The sequence below is a fragment of the Moschus berezovskii genome, chromosome 2, assembly GCF_049115385.1.
Source record: "Moschus berezovskii isolate FMDL1 chromosome 2, NW_MosBer_1.0, whole genome shotgun sequence".
In the NCBI taxonomy this organism is placed as follows: Eukaryota; Metazoa; Chordata; class Mammalia; order Artiodactyla; family Moschidae; genus Moschus; species Moschus berezovskii.
This window is the reverse complement of record NC_142461.1, coordinates 29,806,617-29,831,653: the sequence shown is the minus strand read 5'-3', so window position 1 is coordinate 29,831,653 and position 25,037 is coordinate 29,806,617. Positions and strand designations below refer to the sequence as shown.

At 36.0% G+C, this 25,037-nt stretch overlaps 1 protein-coding gene across 9 annotated transcripts in view; it reads right to left on the bottom strand.

The window, feature by feature from the left end:
- Nucleotides 1-25,037, bottom strand: part of USP37 (ubiquitin specific peptidase 37) — an 85,090-nt gene that overhangs the window by 25,389 nt on the left and 34,664 nt on the right. For 7 of the 9 annotated variants that reach the window (XM_088827598.1, XM_055397386.2, XM_055397387.2 and 4 more), the window contains 8 exons: nucleotides 22,374-22,535; nucleotides 11,456-11,587; nucleotides 11,173-11,296; nucleotides 10,193-10,383; nucleotides 8,603-8,720; nucleotides 7,319-7,398; nucleotides 4,095-4,259; nucleotides 2,580-2,645 (listed from right to left, as the gene is read on the bottom strand). In XM_088827598.1, the coding sequence (XP_088683724.1) occupies nucleotides 2,580-2,645; nucleotides 4,095-4,259; nucleotides 7,319-7,398; nucleotides 8,603-8,720; nucleotides 10,193-10,383; nucleotides 11,173-11,296; nucleotides 11,456-11,587; nucleotides 22,374-22,535 (1,038 nt within the window). The remainder of the gene's footprint in view (nucleotides 1-2,579; nucleotides 2,646-4,094; nucleotides 4,260-7,318; nucleotides 7,399-8,602; nucleotides 8,721-10,192; nucleotides 10,384-11,172; nucleotides 11,297-11,455; nucleotides 11,588-22,373; nucleotides 22,536-25,037) is intronic. The other 2 variants (XM_055397391.2, XM_088827604.1) reach the window with 2 other exon arrangements.

Genomic DNA, 25,037 nt, shown 5'->3' with positions numbered 1-25,037 from the left:
ATATTTAAGCATTACCTTTGCCCTACTCCAAAAGAGCCATGCTTTGAAAATCAGACAACTCTTATGCTAGATCAGTAAACCAATCACTTCGTGCCTTTTTTCTTTTAATGGTCAACTCCAAAGAAGTTTGTTACTGTCTTTATAAAGCAAGTACTCTACTGAATGCATGCAGACATAGCAATGAATATATGTTTTTGACAAAAGAGTGTATGAGGACTAATTTTTGCTGTTTTAAATTATGATCCATGTACTTTGAAATTAACAGTAACATTCCACTTATCCATTTATATGCATGTCCAACTTCTGGCAACGTCTACCTTCTAGAACACAAAGACTCAAAAGGAAAAAAAAAAAAGGCTTCTGAGGAAGGCAGTAGTTTCAAAGCTCATGAACTTTACTCTTTATACAGGGACCTTTCTTCCCCAGGAAACGGTGAACAAAATAATGTAGGAAGTTCATCAAGAAATGAGAGCTAAGAAATGAGAGAGAATAACCACCAAAACGACAATAAAGAACTATAAAGTAATTTAATGTAAAGGCAAACTGTCTCATAAGAATTAAGAGCCTCTGAGGGCATTACCATATTAAAACACAGTGTAATAATGGATACTTACAATGCTGGTTCTAAGTCATTACAATATATTTAAATTATCTTCAGTGTGTTTCATTTAATAATATAAGGAATTCTGCAAGGTTACAGAGATATAACCATCTAAAATGGTTAAAATATTTTAAAGGTTAAAATTAAAAAGGCAATGTTTTAAAAGGCAAGCTTCAATCATATAAAAATTCATTTATTTGGAATATGAAATATTATTTTTCAATGATACTAGATAAGTAAGGTGTTACTGTGGTGTCTTCTAAGTGAGCCAAAAATAAAGGAAAAAGTGGTAAAGGTAAAAAAGCACAAACTTTCTTTGATGAAGGTTAACATAAATTCATATGCTATACTAAAAAAAAACGTCAAATGGAAGTTAGAAAATGCAATAATCTAAATGTGAAAACTATAAATAAACATATAGAATGATGGCATCAAGAAATAAGAGGCCACAATGGAAACCAGGAGGACGTGGAGCAATGTAGATCAAAGAAAAGAGGCAAGTGGTCAGCGATAAGCCCAACCATGGTCTTTGGCTGAGAGCAGTCAGGGTATCACTGCACTTCAGCCTGAACACTTGAATAGCCTCCCAATACGTATTTAAAAAGTTTTTAATGTAACTTCAAAAATGCCAATTAGCCATCTTAGTTCTTCATTTCTGATTCCATGCTCACCAAGCAAAACTGAACATACCATTTCTTTATCTATGTAAATACTTTGCTAAAGGAGGGTGACACCTGGCTACTAATATACCAGGGTCAAATGTGACAAAGAATATTACAGAAGAACCAATGGTATTTTAGTTCATAATTCAGCCTCTTTTAAGTTTGATCGGCATGACAGGTCTTCTAGGGCCTAATCATCTTTATTGACCAACTCTCAAATTCTCATACCAGTAAGACCCTGGAGAACAGATTGACCATGCCAAGTATAATGATGCCCAATGAAACCATCTCTTTCTTGAAACTATAGTGATTTGGTACATAAAGAGTGCATTCCATTAATAGTTACTATATTCACAGAAGGCAGCTTGCCTGTAGTAAGGAAAAATATTCATCCTGTAAAGGCATCACTTGCTCACTTTCTAAGCAGCCAAGTGGTATTGCTCATTTGTATCTTGAGAACGGGCAAGAGTATTCATATCGGTACCATTTCAGATTTCTAGTCAGTTAGTCATCTGGTTCTAATTGCACTGAAAAATAATTAACAGGAGGAAAAGAAAATAGCAGTTCCCAAATGTCATTTTATAGTTATATAAGCCCCCCAAAAGCCCTTAAACAACAAAAGTGTCTCTTTTCTAAAAGTACTTTGGGACATCAAATCTTTAGAAAAACTAGTTTTAAAGTCAAATGACAACCAAGTCATTTAGAAATGTCTAATCAGGAACTGTAGTTCTAGTCAAATCATAGAGGAGGTATATTAAAAAAAAATAATATTTGTCTCCTTGGACAAACTTCTGGTCTGAAGCAAAAATATATAAAATATTTGTAGATTAGCTACATTCTAGTATGTAATTGTTTTCCTGTCCCCTTTCAGAATGGCTCCAGTTCAGTGTCTAAGATAAGAAGTCCCACACTAGTTAGCAACAGATGAAAAGATATTTTGAGATCTCCATGCGTGTCTTTGAAGAATGGCGCTTTTTATACCAGTAAGGGTTACTTTAACCCTTTAATCCTTAAAATTCCTTGTCATCAGTCAATTTCTAGAGTTGTAGGATGAAAATATTACATACAAAAGATGATCTAAGAAGTTTTAAAGCAAAATTTTGAGAGGATCATCAGAACTTGCTTCAGTGTTAAAACTTGATGTACCCTAATTACAGTTCAAAGCAGATTTAGGAACATTCCAAAATATAGTAATGTAGAGCAGTTATCATGCAAAAAGAGAAACAATATGAAAAGGGGAGGGGATAATCCTGGAAATTAGGGTAAGCCAAATCCTTAAAAATACAAATTTTGGGTACACAAGAAATATAACTCACTTTGAAGGTGTAGAAGGGCTGGTGATGCAGGAATTCACCATTTGAGAGGCTTTCAATGGTCTAGAACTATCAGAAAATTAGAAAATATATAATGTATATAATTAATTGCTAAAAAAAAATACACTTAACTTATAAAATGAATTATCCTGTATTACAGTCCCTTATATATCCTCTTAAAAAGCAAACAATTATACTTTTCAATTAATAATAGAGGCCAAAAGAGATAACAAAATACTTTCTCTAGGCTTTGCGTTATCTAATGATCTAAATAAATATTGGAAATGAAGTCAAATACTGATACAACAGGAAAAGAACAACTTGGGAAATTCTCTTTGTCTCAGTTCTTTTAAGCAATAAAATAGTAACAGCTCTCATTTATTGAGGACTTACTAGATGTCAGGCACTATAATAAGAACTCATACATATTACCTCATTTAAAGTTCACAACTACTCTGTTATTTTCCCTACAGACAGGTCAAGGAATTTGTCCAAAGTCTCAAAGGTATTAAATTGTACAGTCAGAGAGCCCAGTTTCAGGCCTGTGATCGTAAAGAGCCATGGCTAATGATATGAAATGGTAATATTGCCAGAAAGAGTACTAGCTCTACCAGTAGAGGGCAGTTTGCATCAAGCAAAAACATCCATTCTAAAGAAAGGCCATAAGAGAATATTCAGAAACACTCTCTGGGAACACTCAGTGAGGCGTTCAGTGTAAACCTATATATAGATGTAGAATATATTTTGATTATTAATCCAAAAGGGAAACAACTTTTACAAAACTTCATCAATTCATTTTAGCAAATCTTTATCACTTAGTGTGTAAGTATAAAATGGAACAACAACATATGGCTGAAAGTGATGCAAGTATGCAGAGGCAAAAGCAACATCTGAAGAAATCTTAAGGTTTTCCCAGGATTCATGATGATAAAATAAAAAGTTACTTTCCTCATGGAAAAGTTTTGAGGCACCATTGAAGTTCTTTGCTCAAACGGGTAATAATACTTTTATGAAGACACAATCTATTTTAAGGTCCCAGCATAATATTTAATATACTGTTTCTCAAGTTTGCATACTCCAAAGAGTCAGCAAAGGTATTCATTAAAAATACCGATTCCCCAGTCCTATATCAGATTTGCTGAAACAAAACTTCTAGTGAACAAACATAGGAATTGGTATTTTTAGTGTTCAGGGGACTTTTAAGACCATGCAAATTTGGTCTGTATTCCTCAAATGTATAAAACGTCTTCCAGTGATCTAAAAGAGTAAGGAGTACTCCCTAAAAAGGTAATTTATTATGAAAGGCAATTAATGCACATTGAAAGTTGCTATTAAAGCATTTTTTCAATTACTTAAATCACATAGTAATTTAGCACAGAATCCTCAAATAAAGTAAAATTAAAATCTCCTTGTTGATATGATTTTACCTGGAGTCGTGTTATCTAATTCAGTCATTCTTCTGATCAGATAGTAAAAGTCTCTCTACTTCAAAAGGGAAAGAAATTCTCAAGGACTTACACTGCTATCTGTGCACTCCAACCAAGGTTAAAGGGTGGTTTCGTATTTTCAGTGCAATGAGATGAGAGGGTCAGGTATCTTGGAATGATGACTTGCTGCCCAATCTTGTTGTTAAGTGAGAGAGCAACATTGAAGCTGTATCGTTTCAAATGAAGTATGAGGATTCTGAAAAACAGATGATGACACTACTAGTTCGAATATAACAGAGGTAGCTCTTTTACAGCTAAGAGATCACTTAACTAAACATGTTAGACAGCTTTTCATTTAAAGCCTACAATAGGCCAAACTAAAGATCTGTCAAGGAACATTTACTGAATACCTGCCATGTGCTAGGCATTGTGCTAGATACTAAGAACACAAATAAAAATAAAACACAGGCACTGGGTAGATATTATTAATTGAGAGATTTGGGTAAAATAATGTTACTAGAAAAAAACCAAAACATCAGTTCAGTTCAGTCCCTCCGTCGTGTCCGACTCTTTGCGACCCCATGGACTGCAGCATGCCAGGCTTCCCTGTCTATCATCAACTCCTGGAGTTTACTCAAACTCACGTCCGTTGAGTCATCCAACCATCCAACCATCTCATCCTCTGTTGTCCACTTCTCCTCCTGCCTTCAATCTTTCCCAGCATCAGGGTCTTTTCAAATGAGTCAGTTCTATGCACCATGTGGCCAAAGTATTGGAGTTTCAGCTGCAGCACCAGTTCTTCCAATGAATATTCAGGACTGATTTCCTTTAGGATGGACTGGTTGGATCTGCTTGGAGTTCAAGGGACTCCTCAAGAGTCTTCTCCAACATCACAGTTCAAAAACATCAATTCTTTAGCGCTGAGCTTTCTTTATAAATCCAACTCCCACATCCATACATGACTACTGGAAAAACCATAGCTTTGACTAGACGGACCTTTGTTGGCAAAGTAATGTCTCTGCTTTTTAATATGCTGTATAGGTTGGTCATAACTTTTCTTCCAAGGAGTAAGCATCTTTTAAATCAAAACATATCGGACAAGAAAACTGAATTTTAAAATACTGTATTGATACTGGGTCAAATCCTTAAATTATTTATTTCAGTGCTATATAGTTTATCAAAAAAATGGGTGCTATATAACCATAAGGGCCTTCCCTGTAGCTCAAACGGTAAAGAAACTGCCTGCAACACAGGAGCCCCGGGTTTGATCCCTGGGTCAAGAAAATCCCCTGGAGAAGGGAATGGCAGTCCACTTCAGTATTCTTGCCTGGAGAATCCCATGGACATAGGAGCCTGGCAGGCTACAGTTCGTGGGATCGCAAAGAGTCAGACACGAATGAGTGACTAACACTGCAACATAACCATTGATGGTAATTTAAATGTTAAACAGCCCTTATATTTGATAGTGAAAATTTTTTAAGATGACTTTTGATGAGAACTATTCTTATCTCTTCTCTAGAGAAAAGAGAGAAACAGAAAGTTTTCTCCACATTCAAAAAGAGTTCTATAAAATGTACATGCCCAATCTGGTTTGTGGATCTGAAAAGGCTTTTAGCTCCGTGGTTTTTTAAAATTACTACTGTAGTAACCTTTTTACTTCTAGTAAAGAATATAATCTCTGTTTGACAGACTAAACATATTTCATAGCCCACAAGAACACTTTCAAAATTGAATTTCAGAACATCTATGGGAATAATGTTTACGGAAAACTGTTTCCTTTCTTACTGTATATACCTTCACCAAAGAAACCACAAAGTCAAACATCTGTAAACTGAAGTTACTGACTGTATTTCTCTTTAAAAAGTATGCAAGAATTCACAGCCTTTAAAATCACAACCTGAGACAGTATAAGAATCCAACTGATGTGAAGAGACTAAGATGAATGTCAAATATTTTGACTAAACTTTCAAATGATTCCACCAAAATAAAAGGTAATATGAAACAGTCAAATTATCACTCATCTGTAAAGGTGAGGTGGACTGCAAATGAACAGATTTGATAAAGATATCAGGGCCTTCAAGAATAAAACAGACTGGTTTAACACCGAAATGAACAAAAAGAGAGCAAATCCAGTAATTAGGATTTCTGACACAAAGGCTTGACTGATTTCCTTAGTTAGTGACAGCTGGTAACAATCAATCCTTTCCCTTACGATTTATTCCCCCGACTCTCTTGCCTTCCCTGATGGCTTGGGCTTCCTTGGTGACTCAGACAGTAAAGAGTTGCAATGACGGAAACCCAGGTTCAATCCCTGGGTTGGGAAGATTCCTTGGAGAAGGGAATGGCTACCCACTCCAGCATTCTTGCCTGGAGCATTCCATGGACAGAGGAGCCTGGCAGGCTACAGTCTATGGGGTCGCAGAGTCAGACATGACTGAGTGACTAACATTCTCTTGCCTTAAAACACTCACAAATAGGAAAGAATAAGTCTCTTAAGGAAAAAAGGACAGACTATGGTCAACATAATACTTCTATGATTTAGAAAGCCATTTCTTTCAAAGAAATTCATTTTCTAGAAAGGCACAGATACAGAATGTAAAAGAACTAGTCCTTAGGGGCTGGTTCCAGAAACTCCACATTCACTCATAGAAAACTGAAGCTTCTAAAAGAAAGTAAGACACTCTGCAGGCAAAGTGCCACATAAATACTTTATGTTAATAATAATATTGTTTGTGGTTGAGATCTATTCTTGAAAAGAACTGAAAGCTGTTCTACAATCATATTTTTTCTAACTAGTTTGGCTTTATGTTTATTTATACAGATAATACAAGTTAATTTCCTTCTTAATTCAGAATTCTTATGACTACAGGAAACTTACCCTCTGAAAGAAAAGAAAGCACAAATTGCAAAAAAATTACTCTATTTTCACATGCACATGTGTATGTGTCTGTAGCATATTTTTATTGAAGGTTTGGGATAAGAGGGGGAAATTACAGCATGACAGATTTTAACTGAATGTTACACATTATTGAATTAAAAGTTTACTTTACTATCCAGTTTCTATCATTATTCCAAAATCTCATCAGCCTCATCCTTTTGTTGACAACTTCTTGGGGCTCTCAGGTTCCCTCTCTTTTTCAACATTCCAAATTCTCTTCCTTTCTTATACAAGGGAATTCTAGCTTTCCATTCTCTACCCTCTTCATATCTTAGCTTTGCTAACCTTCTTTACCAATCCATCTGATAAGCCTCACTTATTCACTAATATTTTTCAGTACTTTAAAGAAGAAAAAATGAAGAGACAATTAATCTTACCTGGGTAGCCTGTTAAATTTGTGCCTGACAAGAGCACATTTCCCACCACATTTCTCACAGGAATACTCAAGTTCTTCTGCCTGTTAAAAAGACAAAAAGGGAAAAATAAAGAAGTATTAAGATGAATTAGCACTGCCACAACTCCAACCAGTTTAAGTTTTGTGTCCAGAATCACAAACCTTACTAAATTAAGACCTAACCCTCAAAATATAGTGTAACATCATGCCCTGTTTCACAATTTCCAATTTCCTTTTTTTAACCATGGAAACAGCTCAATTTATGATAGTAACCACAGTAGCAGATTCCCCATGGATACACAAGAACCACTGCTAAGAGTATATCCAGATTTTAATATTTGGCCATAGCAGAGATAAGATCACCTTCAGGTTAGGCGGAGTTCCTGGTCTGTTAGGTGTAACTCTACCCCTTTCTTATAATGGAACTCAATCTTCTGGTGACAGCCCACTAAGAACAACTGCTCTAAAAGGACCAAAGTTTGGGGCAGATAGCATTACCTAGAGAAAACTGAAACAAGAAATCCTTAAAAAATGGGGGTAAAGATACACAGGAAAAGCTTCAAATTCTATGATAACAACAGGAATAGTAAGAATGATTAAAAAAAAGAAAAGCAGAGTATTTATCTTTGGAGCTGAATTTTCATCATTTCAAGGAGAGGTTTTTTGCTTTTGAATTTTAGAGTGATACCCTGCCTATTTACTACAACAAAACAAGAACCACTATTATATAGACTAATGGTGATCCTGGCAGATTTCCATCAATTATAAGGACTACTACACAACAGTTCAATTATGTCCCAGAAAATTCCAGAATATCAATAGCAGTGTAATATATATGCAAATATTTATCTATAGCTCTACAGCTTGAAAACAAACATGACTCCCCCTTTCTAACAAGGTACATATAACCTAAAGAAAAGCAGAGTATTTTTTCATTCCTTAGATCTTAGTATACTAACTTAGTGCATCCAATTTTGATTCGCATTACACAATTTTAGCATGTGTCACTCCGTATTGTTTCTAAGGTTGCCGAAAACACTTGCTGTTGAGTTAGATGTATAATCCACTTGAGCAATGAATTTTCTTCTACAGTCAGTTAACAACCATATCTATTAAGCATTTAAAAATAAATACTATTTATAAATATTTCTCATTTGTTTCCCTTGCAAGTGTTTTGTCAAACTGTCTTAAAGAAAGCAACTTCAAATACAATTATCTATGATATATAAAATTTAGTTATGTGAAAATACCAAAAGACAGTATTTACTCTAAAGAAAAGATCAAGGGAATCTTGAATTGAACGAGGAGGGAGTGGCTTTTTCCTTCGAGGAAGGTCAATGGAGAGGTCATTAAACTGTTCTCTTTTGGGAATAATCTCTCCACATCTGCAAGAACAAAAGATAAATGTAAATGTAAGAATTCAGAAGCCTAACTGTCCAATACTAAATAAAAATATACTTCAGAAACACTGTTCCCCCAAAGAATCTCTCATGACTAGGCATGAGAAGAGGCTTAAAGTGTGGTGCTAGTGGTAAAGAACCTACTTGCCAATGCAGGAGACATAAGAGACTCATGTTCGTTCCCTGGGTTGGGAGGATCCCCTGGAGGAGGGCATGGCAACCTACTCCAGTATTCTTGCCTGGTCCATGGACAGAGGAGCCTGGTGGCTACAGTCCACAGGGTCACAAAGAGTCGGACATGATTAAAGTAACTGAGCAAATATGTATGCAGGCATGAGAAATAAATGCTAAATTTTAAATTTTTTCATTTTCCATAACCCCACATGCCCCTAAGCCAGTGTGCCCCAACTACTGAGCCTGTGCGCTAGAGCCCGGGAGCCACAGTGACTTGAGTTCTTATGCCCCAGCTACTGAAGCCCACGCACCCTACAGCTCATGCTCCACAACAAGAGAAGTCACTGCAATGAGAAGCCCATGCATCACAACTGGAGAGCAATCCCTGCTCTCCACAATTACAAAAAAGCCTGTGCAGCAATGAAGACCCAGCACAGTCAAAAATAAATTAAAAAAATTATTTAAAAAATAATTAATATAAACAGAGAGAATTTGCTCTCTCTGCCTAACTACTTGAGCTGGACATCAGTAGTCTCCTATCCTGGGATTGGTACTTACTCCGTTGGCTCTCTGGTTCAGATCTTGGAACTGTGCATGCGTGTTCAGTTGCTTCAGTCGTGTCTGATTCTTTGTGACCCTATGGACTGTAGCCCACAGGCTCCGCTGTCCATGGGATTTTCTAGGCAAGAATACTACAGTGGGTTGCCATGCCCTCCTCCAGGGGATCTGGAGGGATTGAACCCATGTCTCTTGCACTGCCGGTGGATTCTTTACTGACTGACCCACCAGGGAAACCCCCATATATAAACAAGATTAAAAGGCATTGCAAAAAGTAAAAATAATTCATATTTTAAAGTATTTTATAAAAACACATTTTAAATAAAAACAATTTGGTTCAACAAAATAAACAACTAATAGGAGGGGGTCTTTTCAGGGCATGGGCACACACAAAAAGTAGAACAAAATTAACCATTCAGTCAGCACTAAAGCATTTAACAAACTATTTAAATTCGCTTTAGTTCTCACCCCATTAAGCATTTTCATGAGGATGAAGAAAATGAACAAAGATATTTATACTCATGTTTCCCCATGACACAGGAATGAAGAAGAATTACACCCTTCTAGAAGAGTTTGGACAGAGAAGTCTAGCGGGCTACAGTCCCAGTCCATGGGGTTGTAAAGAGTAGGACACAACTGAGCAACTAACACTCTCAGAGAAGAGTTTTAGTCACTTTCCGTAAAGAATTAAAAGGGAAAAGAGGTTGTTTTTAGAGATTACTTACGCTTTACAGATGATGGAGTGCTGAACTTCAAACTCCAAATTAGTAATAACAGGGCAAGTGTATACTCTAGTAGCTGAAATATCTGGTGAATTTTCTTCTCCAGGAACAGGGTCAGTCTTCCAAGTTTTATTTAATTTTTCCATATCTTCTTTCAGCTGGTCTAAGCACTGACTTAAAAATTCATGAGCATCCTAAGAAGGTATAATATCCTTAATCAGATCAAACCATTTCGTGCTACAATAATAGGTTAGTAACACTGTGATCTATAAAACTAAACCACCTGGAAGACAATAACATGTGTGGGAAAAGGTCAGATTTACTCCAGTGCTTTAGGGTACATATTTTGGAAAAACAACAACAAATGACAGATTTTACGTTCCTAACTATAAGTTAGATTAGCATGACTAAAAAGTGAATTGTTTCTTCATCTGTTTTTTAAAAAAGAGTGATTTTTCTAAAATAGCCTTTGTAACTAAAATAGTCTAAGGTACTACAATGGGGCAAATCACATCTATATTATTAAAATGATAAAATGCACAGAGTCATATTAAATCTTACTGGAAGTCCTCCAACTTATAATGAACATGTGTATACAAATCTCATTTTAAAATAAAATTGGGATTTCCTTGGTGGTCCCGGGGTTAAGAATCTGCCTGCCAATGCAGGGGAGATTGGTTCAATCCCTGGCCTGGGGAACTAAGATCCCAAATGCCGTGGGGCAACTTAAGTCCGTGCATCACACTTATTGAGTCCGTGACAGAGAGTCTGTGCTAGAGAACCCATGCTCCACAATAAGAGAAGCCATCACAACGGGAAGCCTGCGCATTTCAACTATAGAGTAGCCCCTGTTTGCCATAACTAGAGAAAGCCTGCACGCAGCAACAAAGAACCTATGCACTACAACAGACACCCAACACAGCCAAAATTAATCATTTCAATTTTCCCAATCTCTAAGGTGTTTAAAAACAATTAGTACTCACATTCTGCATATAACCAGAGAATCTCTCTGCTGTAGCTGAAATGGCATTTTTAACCTTCTTGAGTAAGTCTTTTTTGGTCTCTGAATTACAGATATCTTTTTTAACAAGCAAGTGTGCAAAGCGTCTGATAAAACAAAAGAGGCAAGTTTAGCAGGTTTTACAAAACACTGGAAGGTGTATTTTAAGGACTGCTAACAATGGCACATAAAAGTTTAAGTATCTAAAACGCCATTATTCTATAATTGATAGTTAAGAGGTTACTCAGTAAGTATATAACAATTACCTGATAAGTGCATTGAGTGGAATTTTCTTCCATGGGATACCTTGCTTGAGCAAGTCATTTGCAAATGACTGGAGTGAAAATAGAGATTGTAAAATAGCATTCATATAGCAGGTATTTCCCAAATTGGAGAAGCTGAAAATAAAAGAAATGGTACTTTTGAAGAGAACAGTAGTTCCTCAAGTATGATCACCTGAGCAGGGATCCTCCACTATAGTATGCATCAGTGAAGGCTTGTTAAACTACATACTGCTGGGCCCCAACTCCAGAATTTCTGATTCTGTAGGTCTCAACAGGAAATGTGCAAAAATGTGCGTGTCTACAAGGGTCTCAGTTGAAGATGACGCTGCTGGTATGGAGACCACACTTAGAGAACCACCACAGTACAACATTATCGCACTTTAGTTTCAACTCAAGGAAAATTCTGTTTTCAAATGAATGCTAAAAAGGATTGGGGACTTAGAACATATGTATGCTTAATAGGTACTATCAAATATTATTCCAAAGTACACTGTTTTTTTCCAAAGTTTGAAAAAAAACGTTTATTTCTAAACATTCTCAAACTTTCAGAAAAGTTGCACAAAAAAATATTTTTTTACCCAGACTCACTAATTTGTTAACCCTTTTTTTTACTATATGCTTTATCATTTAACACCTCTCCCTATATATTTTTCCTGACCCATTTGAGAATAAGTTGCATAGCTCATAGCCATTTAGCTCTAAATACTTCAGGATATATCTCATAAGAATAAGAAAATTCTCTTACATAGCCAGAGTACAATTACAAATATTATAAAATTTAATGCTAATATAATACCCTTATCTAATATATTTTCTTTAATCCAATTTTCTCAATTGACCCAATGTTTCTTTATGTACTTTTTCTCCCTAAGCACAAAATTCAGTCCAGGATAGCATAATGCAAAATTTAGTTTTCATGTCTCTTTAATTTTCTTTAATCTGGAACGATTCTTCAGCTTTCACTTTCAAGACAAGTGACATTTGTGCACGATGGAGCACACTCCTCTGCTCCCCACACCATGCGCCCCGTCCACCCTGGTTAATGGAATGTTCCTCATATTGGGTTTGCTATTTCCTTATGATAAGGTCAACTCAGACTGAAGTCCACATAGTGATACATAGTGCTACTGTGTCTTTCCAAGGGCATCACATTCAGAGCACAAAATATTTCTGTGTTGCTCATCAGTGATGTCAACTTTAAACACCCTTAAAAACTTCCACTTCAGACTGTGAGAAAGTATCACGATCTGGAATATCACACAAAGAAAAACTGGACAACAGGCAGCACAGGACTGCAATCCTTAAGAGAAGGCTAGCAAATGCTATCAGCCCTACCATTTATGCAGGGTTTCAGCCTGGAGGCAATTTGTGAACTGGAGTTCAGGGAGTGGTACCCAAACAGAGCCCAGAAATCTTGCTGAGTTGAGTTGAAAGAAACGGGAGTTTGAGATGCTGAAGTTGTTAAGGTTTCTGTGACAGAGAATCCGGGAGAAAGGAACTGTATAAAGAAGGAGCTACAGAAATCTGCACAGGGGTCTGCTTGAGCATTAGACTGAAAAACCAACTTGTGCATGCATAAGGTGAAACCCCAAGATAGCATGCAAGAAGAACTTCAAGGAAAAGAATGATAACTGGGAAGCTATTAGCCAAACACTTTCCAGAGTGCATGCAGAATCTAAGAGTTTTTAGGTTCCCAACAGTTAAGAGTAGAGACACGTAGATGAATTCATGGAGCATGAGTAGAGACCACAGAGGGCCCATGCTTCAAGAAAGGAATTAAATCAGCCTTAGAATAAATGCCATTTAAGATTCGACACCAAAGAGCTTAAACACAAGTCTTGAAACAAACCCAACAGCAGACAGGGATATTAAAACAGCTATTATAAATATGCTTCAAGGATGTGAAGTATGTGATCAAGGATGTAAAGTAAAACAAAAACACTAAGGAAAGAAATGAAGATATAAAAACTGAATTCCAAGAGATGAAAAAAATATTTGAAGTGAAATTTTATCGAATGAAATTAGTAGCAAATTAAACACTGAAGAAGGAAATAGTGAATCTGAAGATACAGCAACATGAAATATCAAAAAAGAATTATCTATTTATCTTATATTTAATATAAAACATATATATTACATTTATAATTGAAAATAATTTCTATACTTAAAATACTGAATATATTGTATAACTATATTTTATATAGTATTTTAAATCTATATATATACATACATAAGCAAAGATACATCTTTTATTTCCCCTTCTTTCTTACACAAAGGTAGTATACTGCTGCTGCTGCTGCTAAGTCACTTCAGTCGTGTCCAACTCTGCGTGACCCCATAGATGGAAGCCCACCAGGCTCCCCCGTCCCTGGGATTCTCCAGGCAAGAACACTGGAGTGGGTTGCCATTTCCTTCTCCAATGTGTGAAAGTGAAAAGTGAAAGTGAAGTCGCTCAGCCACGTCAGACTCGTAGCGACCCCATGGACTGCAACCCACCAGGCTCCCCTGTCCATGGGATTTTCTAGGCAAGAGTACTGGAGTGGCTTGCCATTGCCTTCTCTGAGGTAGTATACTACTGTATAGTATTCAGCAATGTGTTTTTTTTTTTAACTTACCACCAAGACACCCTTTGTTATTTTCAGGGTTTTTTTCTGTTTCTTTCTAAATTACAGCCATACTAGTGGGTATAAAGTGGTACCTCACTTTGGGTTTAATTTCATACACCTACTTCTTACTTTCTTCACATTTTTTCCCCCACAACCTCACAATTTTCCATTCCCTCCAGGAATTTGACCCTTTCACCTAGTTATCAAATTTGTTGGATATTCTCTTATAATCCTTTTAAAGTTAGTAATGTTGGTGCAATGTACTTTCATTTTTTATTTTAGTGATTTGAGTCTTCATTCTTTTTTCTTTGCCTGTTTATCTAAAGATTTGTCAATTTTCTGGATCTTTTCAAGGAAGTAACTTGGTTTTCTCTATTATTTTTCTACTCTCCATTCTGTTGATCTCTGCTCTAATCTTTATTATTCTCTTTCTTTAGGTAAATTTGGGCTTCATTTATTATTATTATTCTTTTTCTAGTTGCTCAAAGTGTAAAGTCTGATTTGAGGTCATTAAAAAAAAATCATAGTAAAATACATAAAACATAAAATTTACCAAAAAAACATTAAGTTACAGCTTACAAGGCATTAAGTACATTCATCACCATTCATCGCCAGAATTTTTTCATCTTCCCAAAGTGAAATTCTGTACCTATTAAACAATAATTCTTCATTCCCCTTTCTCTGGCAACCACCATTCTAGTTTCTGACCCTACAGATTTGTCTACTCTAGGTAATTCAATTAAGTGGAATCATATAGTATTTGTCCTGTGGTGACTGATTTCACCTAGCATAATGAGTAGGTTCAAGGTTCATTCACACTGTAGTGTGTGTCAGAATTTCTTTCCTATTTAAGGATGAACAGTATTCCACTGTATGTATATATTAATAACACATTTTGTTTATCTACTCATTCATTGGTAGACACTTAGGCTGCTTCCACCTTTTGACTATTGTTTATAATGCTATTATTAATACGGATGTACAAACATCTGTTCATGTCACAGCTCATAATTATTTCAGATATATGTGCTGATCATATGGTAAGTCTACTCTTAATTTTTTAAACAACTGTCATACTATTTTCCATAATAGCTGCACCATTTTACATTACCACTAGCAATGTATAAGGGTTCTAATTTCTCTCCGTTCCGTTCCGTTCAGTCTCTCAGTCGTGTCCGACTCTTTGTGACCCCGTGGACTGTAGCCTACCAGGCTTCTCCATCCATGGGATTCTCCAGGCAAGAATACTGGAGTGGGTTACCATTTCCTTCTCCAGGGGATCTTCCCGACCCAGGGATCGAACCCGGGTCTCCCTCATCGGAGGCAGACGCGTTAACCTCTGAGCCACCAGGGTACATTCTAATAAACACTTTTTTCAGGTAGGCACTAGTTGCTAGAAATCTTCCTAGCAATACTGTTTTTGCCATATCTCATTAGTTCTAGTATGCTATTTTAGACTTGTCTTCAAGTAATTTTTAATTTCTCTTGTGATTTTATTCTTTGACTCATTGGTTGTTTAAGAGTATGCTGTTTAATTTTCACATATTTCCAATTTTCTGTTACTGATTTCTAACTACATTCTATCATGACTGCAGAAGATACTTGGTATGATTTGTATCTTTTAAAATGTATTGACACTTACTGTATGGCCTAACAGGGTTTCTACTGGAAAATGTTTCATGTGCATGTGAGAAGAATGCATAAACTGACCTTGGGTGGAGTCTTCTATTAGGTTGGTGTAAACGCAATTGTAGTTTTGGATTGTGAATTTTAAATAACTAGGCTCAAACACCTGTATTAATCAAAACAGGAACCATTATAATCAACACGTGTTTGCCAGTGAGAAATAAGTCTGTTTATTCCTGTAGTGTAAAAATCTATGCTTTGGGATTCAATGACCTCTTGGAAAGCAATTTCCGCCTCCTGCTTATTGTGAAAGTGTTTTCCCTGCAAGAAGTTGTTGAGATACTTGAGGAAGTGGTAGCTGGTTTGTGAGACGTCAGGTGAATATGGCAGATGAGGCAAAACTTTGTAGTCCAACTCGTTCAACTTTTGAAGCGTTGGCTGTGTGACGTGTGGTCAGTGTCGTGGAGAAGAACTGGGCCCTTCCTGTTGACCAATGACAACTGCAGGCACTGCAGTTTTCGATACATCTCATCGATTCGCTGAGCATAGTTCTCAGATGTAATGGTCTTGCCAGGATTCAGAAAGCTATAGTGGTTCAGACTGGCAGCAGATCACCAAACAGTGATCATCATCTTTTTTTCTGATGCAAGTTTGGCTTTGGGAAGTGCTCTGGAGCTTCTCCTAGGCCCGACCATTGAGCTAGACATTGCAGGTTGTTGTATAAAATCCACTTTACATCACAAATCACAATCCAACTGAGAAACAGCTCATTGTAGGGTAGAATAAGAAAAGATGACACTTAAAAATGATGATTTTTTTGATCTTCAGTCAGCTCATGAGGTACCTACCCCCTACCAAGCTTTTTCACCCTTCTAATTTGCTGTAAATGCCAAATGACTGTAGAATGGTCGTGTAAAGAGGATCAACTGGTTGTGGTCACCTTTCAATGGCTGACCACTGCACTCCTCATCTTGAACCACCACTGCACTGTACACTTGTTAGCAGTTCCTAAGCCAAATGGATTGTTGATGTTGTGAGTTGTCTCCACTGCTTTACAACCCATTCTGAACTTGTAAGAAAATTGCTTGAATTTGCTTTTTGTCTAACATCATTTCCCTAGTCTAAAATACATAAGAAATAAACAGTCAAACATAAAGCAAGAAATGTGCATTAAAATGATGCATAACATAACCACATTTAAGAATGTATTCCAATATCAAACGGCAAAGTTCAACAATGCAAAACCGCAATTACTTTTGCACCAACCGAATACATTAGTTAGGTCTAGGCAGTTCGTATTTCCTTATTGACTTTTCTGTTTATATGTTCTATATATTACTGAAGTGAAGTATTGATGTCTCCAGCTATTATTTTTACAACTCTATTTTTCCCCCTCCAGTTGTTTTCAAAATTTTGTCTTTTAAACTAATGTCTATGTTTTCTCAGCAACGGTTTCTATTAATTTCTTCTATCAGTGGGAGCACCTTGATAGGCTTCTTTTTCCTTCTATGGAAACTGGTGAAAATATTTTTTACCTTTACTGGGATCAATTTAAATAAACTATTGATATATTTTCTAAAACAATTATGTCCATTTCATCTAAGTTTTCTAATTCTTTTGTTAAGAGAAATATGAAATTGTCTCAAATTATTTCTAAAATTTCCTCTACATTAGTAATTCTCCCTTACCATATTTTATGTATTTCTTCCCTTTTTATCTTGACTAAAAGATAAAAGGTTAGTGATATATCTATTTCATGAACTTTTTTTATACTTTGTTACTGATCAGGTGATTTTTGCAGAAACAAAACTCTGTGGCATTAATACATCTCTGGTTAATAATGTGTTAATCAACTATTTTTCAGTTCTTTGTTACATGCAATTCTAACTTTTATTTTTATTATTTTCTTGCTTTTGTTTCCTTTTGGATTATTTTGTTCTTTCATATTCTTTCTTCATTTTGAGTTTGCAATTCATACTTTCATCCTTTCATTTGTATTGATACAGGTGTCTAGGACTAACTTTTCTCTAATCACTGCTGTAAATGTATCCCATAGATATTGATAAACAGGGTTTTCATTATCATTCATCTTCAGAACATCTGTTATTTGTGTTTGACCCAAGGGTCACTTAATAGGGTTTTTAGAATTTCTAGTTAGAAGTTACATTTTTAATATTTAGTTTCATGTTTAGTATCCAGTTTCATTTCACTGTGATCAAAAGATGGTGGCTTTGGGTTTTTTTTCCTTTTTGCAGCTTGAGGCAGTTGTAAAATAACTTAATGTAGCTTTTTGCAACTTGTATTCTATAGTTTTTTTTTTCATTTGGTGAAATTTTAACTGTTAATGTTTATGGCATTGTGCTTTGTACCATTTATTTAAAAAAAAAAAAAAGATGGTGGCTGTGCCATTTCTACTTTATTGGGTCTCCTGATTTTTCCTTTGTGCCCTAACATATGATTACTTTTTGTGAATGCTCTGTATGTGCTTGAAAAACTCTGTACTCTATAATCAGAGTATGGCATTTACTATTTTCCGCAGATCTATCTGATTATGTTGTTTAGATCTTTTATGTCCTTAAATATTCTATTTTATCAGCTATTAGGACTGCAACCTCTGCTTTCTTAACTGTTTCCATCAGACGGCCAAATTGCTTTCCCTCCCTTTATTTTACATCTTTAAAAATCACTGTTCTAGGTGTATCTCCAGTATACAGCATAGAGTTGGTTTTGCTTTCCGAGCTAATTTGAAAATATTTTTCTATTAGATGTGTCAGCCCATTTACATTTCTTGATGTGACAAATATATTTGGACTCAACTGTGTCACATTGCTATGTTTTACTTATTCATCTGGTGTTTTAGAAGTATCTTGATTTAAAAAGGTTTTTTTTTCAGAAGTGGTTATATCTGTATTTGTACTTTTTTTATAGCGCTCGTAGTTCTTTTTTTTCCTATCTAATCTGTCCATTTTAAATAGTACTTTTTGACTTGCACTTACTACTGATGACAGTCAATTTATTTATTCTACTTTTCTCTCTCCTTCCACTTTTAGTTACAATCATACTCCTTTGTCAGAAGACATAGTATCTGTATGTCATCTTTATATATTGGTGTTTCCACCATTGTTTTAGTCTTATCTCTATAACTGAATATATGAAATATTCACCATCTATCTTTTGCCAGTATTTCCTTCATTACCTCTTGGCTGGATGAAGCTCATACCCTACAGAGACCTCAGGAAGAGCTTATGTGTACATTATTCCAAGTTCTTCCACTTTAAAACTTATTTTTTCCTAGCCCACATACCTGACAGCTTAGATTGGCATATCTGTTTATCCTTTCTTTCATCAAGTTTCTTGAAAATGATGTTCTTTTTTTTCATCTGCTTTGAATGATGACTGAGAAGTCTATTCCTCTTTCCCTCACAAATTATTTCATCTTTTGACTCAAGGCACTAAGGATTTTTCCTCATCTTTAAAGTCTTACACTTGTACTAAGATGTGTCTTGTTCCTTCAATTTTCCAGGTACTTGGAGAGATCTTTGAATGTATACATTCAATAATTTTATTTCTGAAGATTTTATTTCAAAGTTTTCTTGGGTTATGGTTGTAAATACTAGTTCTGTTTCATTGTTAGGGTTTTTTTTTCTTCAGAGATACTAATTATATGTGCCATGGGACCTTCCTTGCCTGTTTTCTAATTCAACCACTTCCTCTCTGGCCACTTATACTTCTTTATCTCATTTTCCTCCTTGTTTTTCCCTTCAAAGCCCCTTATTAAATTTTCATTTGAACTTATTTTCCCTTGGGGAATTTTCATTTAGACTTAGTTTTTGAAATGATGTTGCCTTTCTTCCTCTCTCTCTTTTGTGTTCAAGCAACTGTCATTTCTTCCTTCTTGCCCATTCTGACTGTGGGATAGAATTATTGATTTATGGTGCTTTTTTTCATATCTTCAAATGCTTATTTGAGGATATTTAATTCAGTTTTGAGTGCTATATAACAATTTTCTTGCAGTTCATATTGGTTTTAGGGGTAGAATTTTTACTGGACTGAATATTTTGATTCATGTTTTCTGTTTTTCACTATTTTAGTCTGTACAGAGGTGGCCTGTTTTTTAACATCTGTATTCATTTTGTGGATCTGATGACTAATTCAAGCACTAATTCTCTTCTGTTAGTTTAACAAAGTGCACTTTGCTTAATGGTTGGTGGTGGCAGTAGAAGAATTACCATATGATCCAGCAATCCTACTCCTGGGCATATATCTAGACAAAACTGTAATTAAAAAAGATACATGCAGCCCTATGCTCACAGTAGCACTATTCACAGTAGCCAAGACATGGAAACAAACCCAATGTCCACTGACAGATGAATGGATAAAGAAAATATGCTCTGTGTCTGTGTGTGTACATGTGTATAAATATATATATATATGAATACTACTCGGCCATAAAAAAGAATGAAATAATGCCATATGCAGCAACACAGATACAGCTAGAGATAATCACACTAAGTGAAGTAAATAAGAAAGGGAAAGACAAATGCCATATGATATCATTCATATGTGGAATCGAAAATATGTCACAAATGAACCTACCTATGAAACAGAGTCATGGTCATAAACAATGTCTGAATGGTTGCCAAGGGGGAGGGAGAGAGTTGGAAGTTGGGGTCAGCAGATCTAAGCTATTATATACAGAAAGGATAAACAGCAAGGTCCTACTGTATAGCACAGGGAGCTATATTCAATATCCTATGATAAACCATATGGAAAAGAAAATTTTACATATGTATAACTGAATCATTATTCTGTATAGCAGAAATTAACACAACACTGTAAATCAACTATACTTCAATTAAAATTTTTTTCTTTTATATTTATATAAGATGATTAATAGTGACTAAACTTACTGTGATAATCGTTTCATGGTGTATATGCGTCAAATTATTATGCTGTACAATTTAAACTTATACAGTGCTGTATGTCAATTATACTGCAATAAAGCTGGAAGGAAAAAAATGCAAGAGGGCTCCAACTGCCTAGATTCACTATTTGTGTATTCAGTTCAGTTGCTCAGTCGTGTCCAACTCTTTGCGACCCCATGAATCACAGCACGCCAGGCCTGCCTGTCCATCACCAACTCCCAGAGTTCACTCAAACTCATGTCCATCGAGTCGGTGATGCCATCCAGCTATCTCATTCTCTGTCGTCCCCTTCTCCTCCTGCCCCCAATCCCTCCCAGCATCAGAGTCTTTTCCAGTGAGTCAACTCATCACACGAGGTGGCCAAAGTACTGGACTTTCAGCTTTAGCATCAGTCCTTCCAATGAACACCCAGGACTGATCTCCTTTAGAATGGACTGGTTGGATCGCCTTGCAGTCCAAGGGACTCTCAAGAGTCTTCTCCAGCACCACAGTTCAAAAGCATCAATTCTTCGGTGATCAGCTTTCTTCACAGTCCAACTCTCACATCCATACATGACCACTGGAAAAACCATAGCCTTGACTAGACGGACCTTTGTTGGCAAAGTAATGTCTCTGCTTTTTACAACACCTCAAGTAAGTTAATTAATTCCTCTAAGCCTTAGTTGTGCTGCGCTGTGTATAGGCACTCGGTCACATCTGACTCTTTACAACTGCATGGACTGTAGCCCGCCAGGCTCCTCTGTCCATGGGATTCTCCAGATAATACTGGAGAGGGTTGTCATGCCCTCCTCCAGGGGATCTTCCAACCAAGGGATCTAACTCAGGTCTTGAACCCAGGTCTCCCGCCCTGTAGGCAGATTCTTTACCATCTGAGTACCAGGGAAGACCAAGAATATTGGAATGGGTTGCCTATCCCTTCTCCAGGGAATTTCCCCGACCCAGTAATTGAACCAGGGTCTCCTGCATTGCAGGTGGGTTCTTTGTCAGCTGAGCTACCAGGGAAGTCCAAGCCTTAATCCCTTAATCTACAAAAACAGATTTTTTAATACATCAAGCTCAGAGAGCTACTGTGAGGATTTAAAGACAAAATTCACTGAAACACAGTTTCTGGCATATAACAAACACTTCAGCTATGATTGATGTTATTATTATAGCTATTAAACCGTGATCTCATTTTTGTATGGTTAATAAAAATATAAGCATGAAGAGGCTGGGAAAGATAAAAATAAAATTAATACTGAAGTATCTAAGGAGACGGATGAAGTATATCAGATTTAAGAATACACATTTTCTGCTTTATGATGTTTTATATATATATATATATCCATTTACACAGAAACACACACACGCATATTTTGTTTTCAAGGTCCAAAAATTACAGACCAGATAATGAACAGAACTTAATGGATGTGATAAATCTTTAATAAGTGAAAAAATATTTGAGAACTATAATTTATGACTCTTTTAGTCATTTTTTATACCAAGTAAAAGGGCATCCCAGGTGGAGCTAGTGGTAAAGAACTGGTCTGCCAATACAGCAGATGTGAGATGTGGGTTTGATCTCTGGGTCAGGAAGATCCCCTGGAGAATCCCCATGGACAAAGGAGCCCGGTGGGCTACAGTCTACGGGGACATAAAGGGTTGGACACGACTGAAGAGACTTAGCATGCACACATACCAAGTAAAACATATTTCAGTTGAATTACTTTATAAAAAGAAAGCAAAATAAAATAATTTACTTACCCCTGCAGTTGCTGCTGTTGATGAGAGGAAAGGGGCACTCTTGGCTTGTTCCAGCCAGCGTAATCCTGGTTACACCTCAGTTTTTTAACAGAAAGAGGAGCTGGCTGAGGAAGAAATCCTAAACTTCTTTTGGCAGACGGACTTTGGCTTGAAATATTAGTCCTATAAAAAAGAAAAAATAACGAAGAAACAAAACAAATTTGAATGCTGCTTTCTTCCCCTACTAGATTCAGAGAAGTCAATGTCTAGGGGGAAATAAATATCACAAATGTAAATTAGCAAATCTGGTGATAGGGAGCTGAAGAGGCAAATAGTATGGTAATGTATAATCAAAAAAAGCCAAGTTAATGGCTTAAGAAAAAATAGTTTTTTATTCACTTTTATCCACTTGATGGCTATCATACATCAGTTTACCTAGTCTTGAAAACATTTAGGCAGTGAACTCTTTCCACTATTATGCAACAAACATTCTTACCCATTCTTCAGAACTTACTCTAATTTATATGCTTAGCAGTGAAAATGTTAGGAATATTTTAAATTTTCCTAGCTAATGACTGTTTCCTAAAAATGCTGTACCAATTTATATTTCCACCAATAGAGAATTTCCCCTTTTCACATAGTCTCCGTTACAATATTATCCCTCTAATGAATGGAACATGATTTCATTGTTATTTTATAATTTCCTCATAATTATCTAAATTGAACATATCAATCTTTCTTTATGGTTTCAATTTCTGTCTTAAGAATCATTCTATAAAGTAAGGTCAGAAAAATGGTTTGCTATATGCTTTTAAAAATTTTAAATCTTGTTTTCCCTCTTATTCAGGTCTTTAATCTGCCTGGACATTTACTTCTTGTACCCTATAAAGCAGGAATATGATACACTTTTTTAATAAGGAAAAACCAACTGTCCTCGAACAACTTATTATGTGCCAAGGACATCTGTTAGCCACTGTTTAGTTTTTCACTTAAAAATAAAAATATTGTGAAATAGAACAGAAAACTATAATAAAAGTCCAATGTATAACACTGTTGTATAGGATGTCAATAGTGAGGGAAGTTTTGTGTGTGAGGATGGGGGATATTAGGCAAACTATACTTTCTATTGAACTTTCCTATAAACATAACTTCTAAAAAAACTTATTAATTAAAAAATAAAGTGTGGAGCTTAACATATTTTTATAAAGCAAACACATAAGTAGCAACCAATAATGTCAAAAACCTCCAAGTGCCCCTTCCCAATCACAACCCTGAAGTTCTCATCAGCTTTCTATCAGCATTCTTCCTTACTATGTACTCCTATACACTGTAGTTTGGACAAGGCAAACGTACATTTTCATCCTTTTGCTTTCAACTTTTCTCCATCTTTATACTGCAGTTGTGTTTTAAATAGCATATAGATTATTCTTCCTTTAAAATCCAGTCTTTTACTGAAACATTCAGTGTATTTATTTTTAGTGTCATTACTGATTTAGGTTAATAACCTAATACCCTTGGTCTACTAATTCTATCATATAAGTCACTTCTGAGTCATTATTTATTAATTTTTCTCTTCCTTATGAGTTGTTTTTTCATTTCTTTGTACACTTCATAATATTTTCTTGGATGCCAGACACTGAATTTTATCTTGTGGGGTATTGGATACTTTTTATTTCTATAAACATTCTCAAATTTTACTCTGGGATGTGGTGAGGTTACCCAGAAATAGTACAATGTTGCATTTAAGGTATGTTATCTGGGAGTAGAGCAGCAACTCATCTAGAGACAGTTTTTCCTCATTAATGAGGCAAGTCTTTTAGTCGGCATTCAAACTGCCATTAGGAACAGGAACTATGCCTGGCTTTATGTATACTCTAAGTATCATCGACTTAGATCCTTCAGGGTGGTTCTTCCCCTGGCCGAGACCAGTATCCTCACCTGTACACGCTGCTCAGCACTCAGAATGAATACTCAAGGGGGGCTCTCTGCAGATCTCTACAATTCCTTCTTTGTGTAGCTTTCCCTGCTGGTGCTCTGCTCTGTGAATTCTAGCCACCTTGCATTCCCTAGATTCCTAGCTCTGCTTCCTCAACTCAGGAAGAGCACAGGACTGGCTCTGCCTGATTGCCCCTCCTTGTGTGGCAACCTAGAAACTTTCACTAGCAAGCAACCTAACATAGTCATAAGGTTAATTTGTTTCCCATCTCTCAGGGATCACTGTCCTGCACTGATTCATGTCCAATGTCTTGAGATGAAATGTTTCACAGAGTTTGTCCAGGTTCTTGGTTGTTTCAGGCAGGAGGATAATGCGGTCCTTGTCAGTCCATCTTGGACAGAAGTGGAAGTCATCTTCAACTTTTTAATATGTCTAAGTTAATGCCAAAAATGTCCTTTTCATCACAGGGGACTGGAAAGCAAAAGTAAGAAGTCAAAAGATACCTAAAGTAACATTTGGCCTTGGAGTACAAAATGAAGCAGAGCAAAGTCTAACAGAGTTTTGCCAAGAGAATGCACTGGTCATAGAAAACATCCTCTTCCAACAACACAAAAGACAACTCTATACATGGACACCAGCAGATGGTCAATACTGAAATTAGATTGAATATAATATTCTTTGCAGCAGAAGATGGAGGAGCTCTATACAGTCAGCAAAACAAGACTGGGAGGTGAGTGGCTCAGATCATG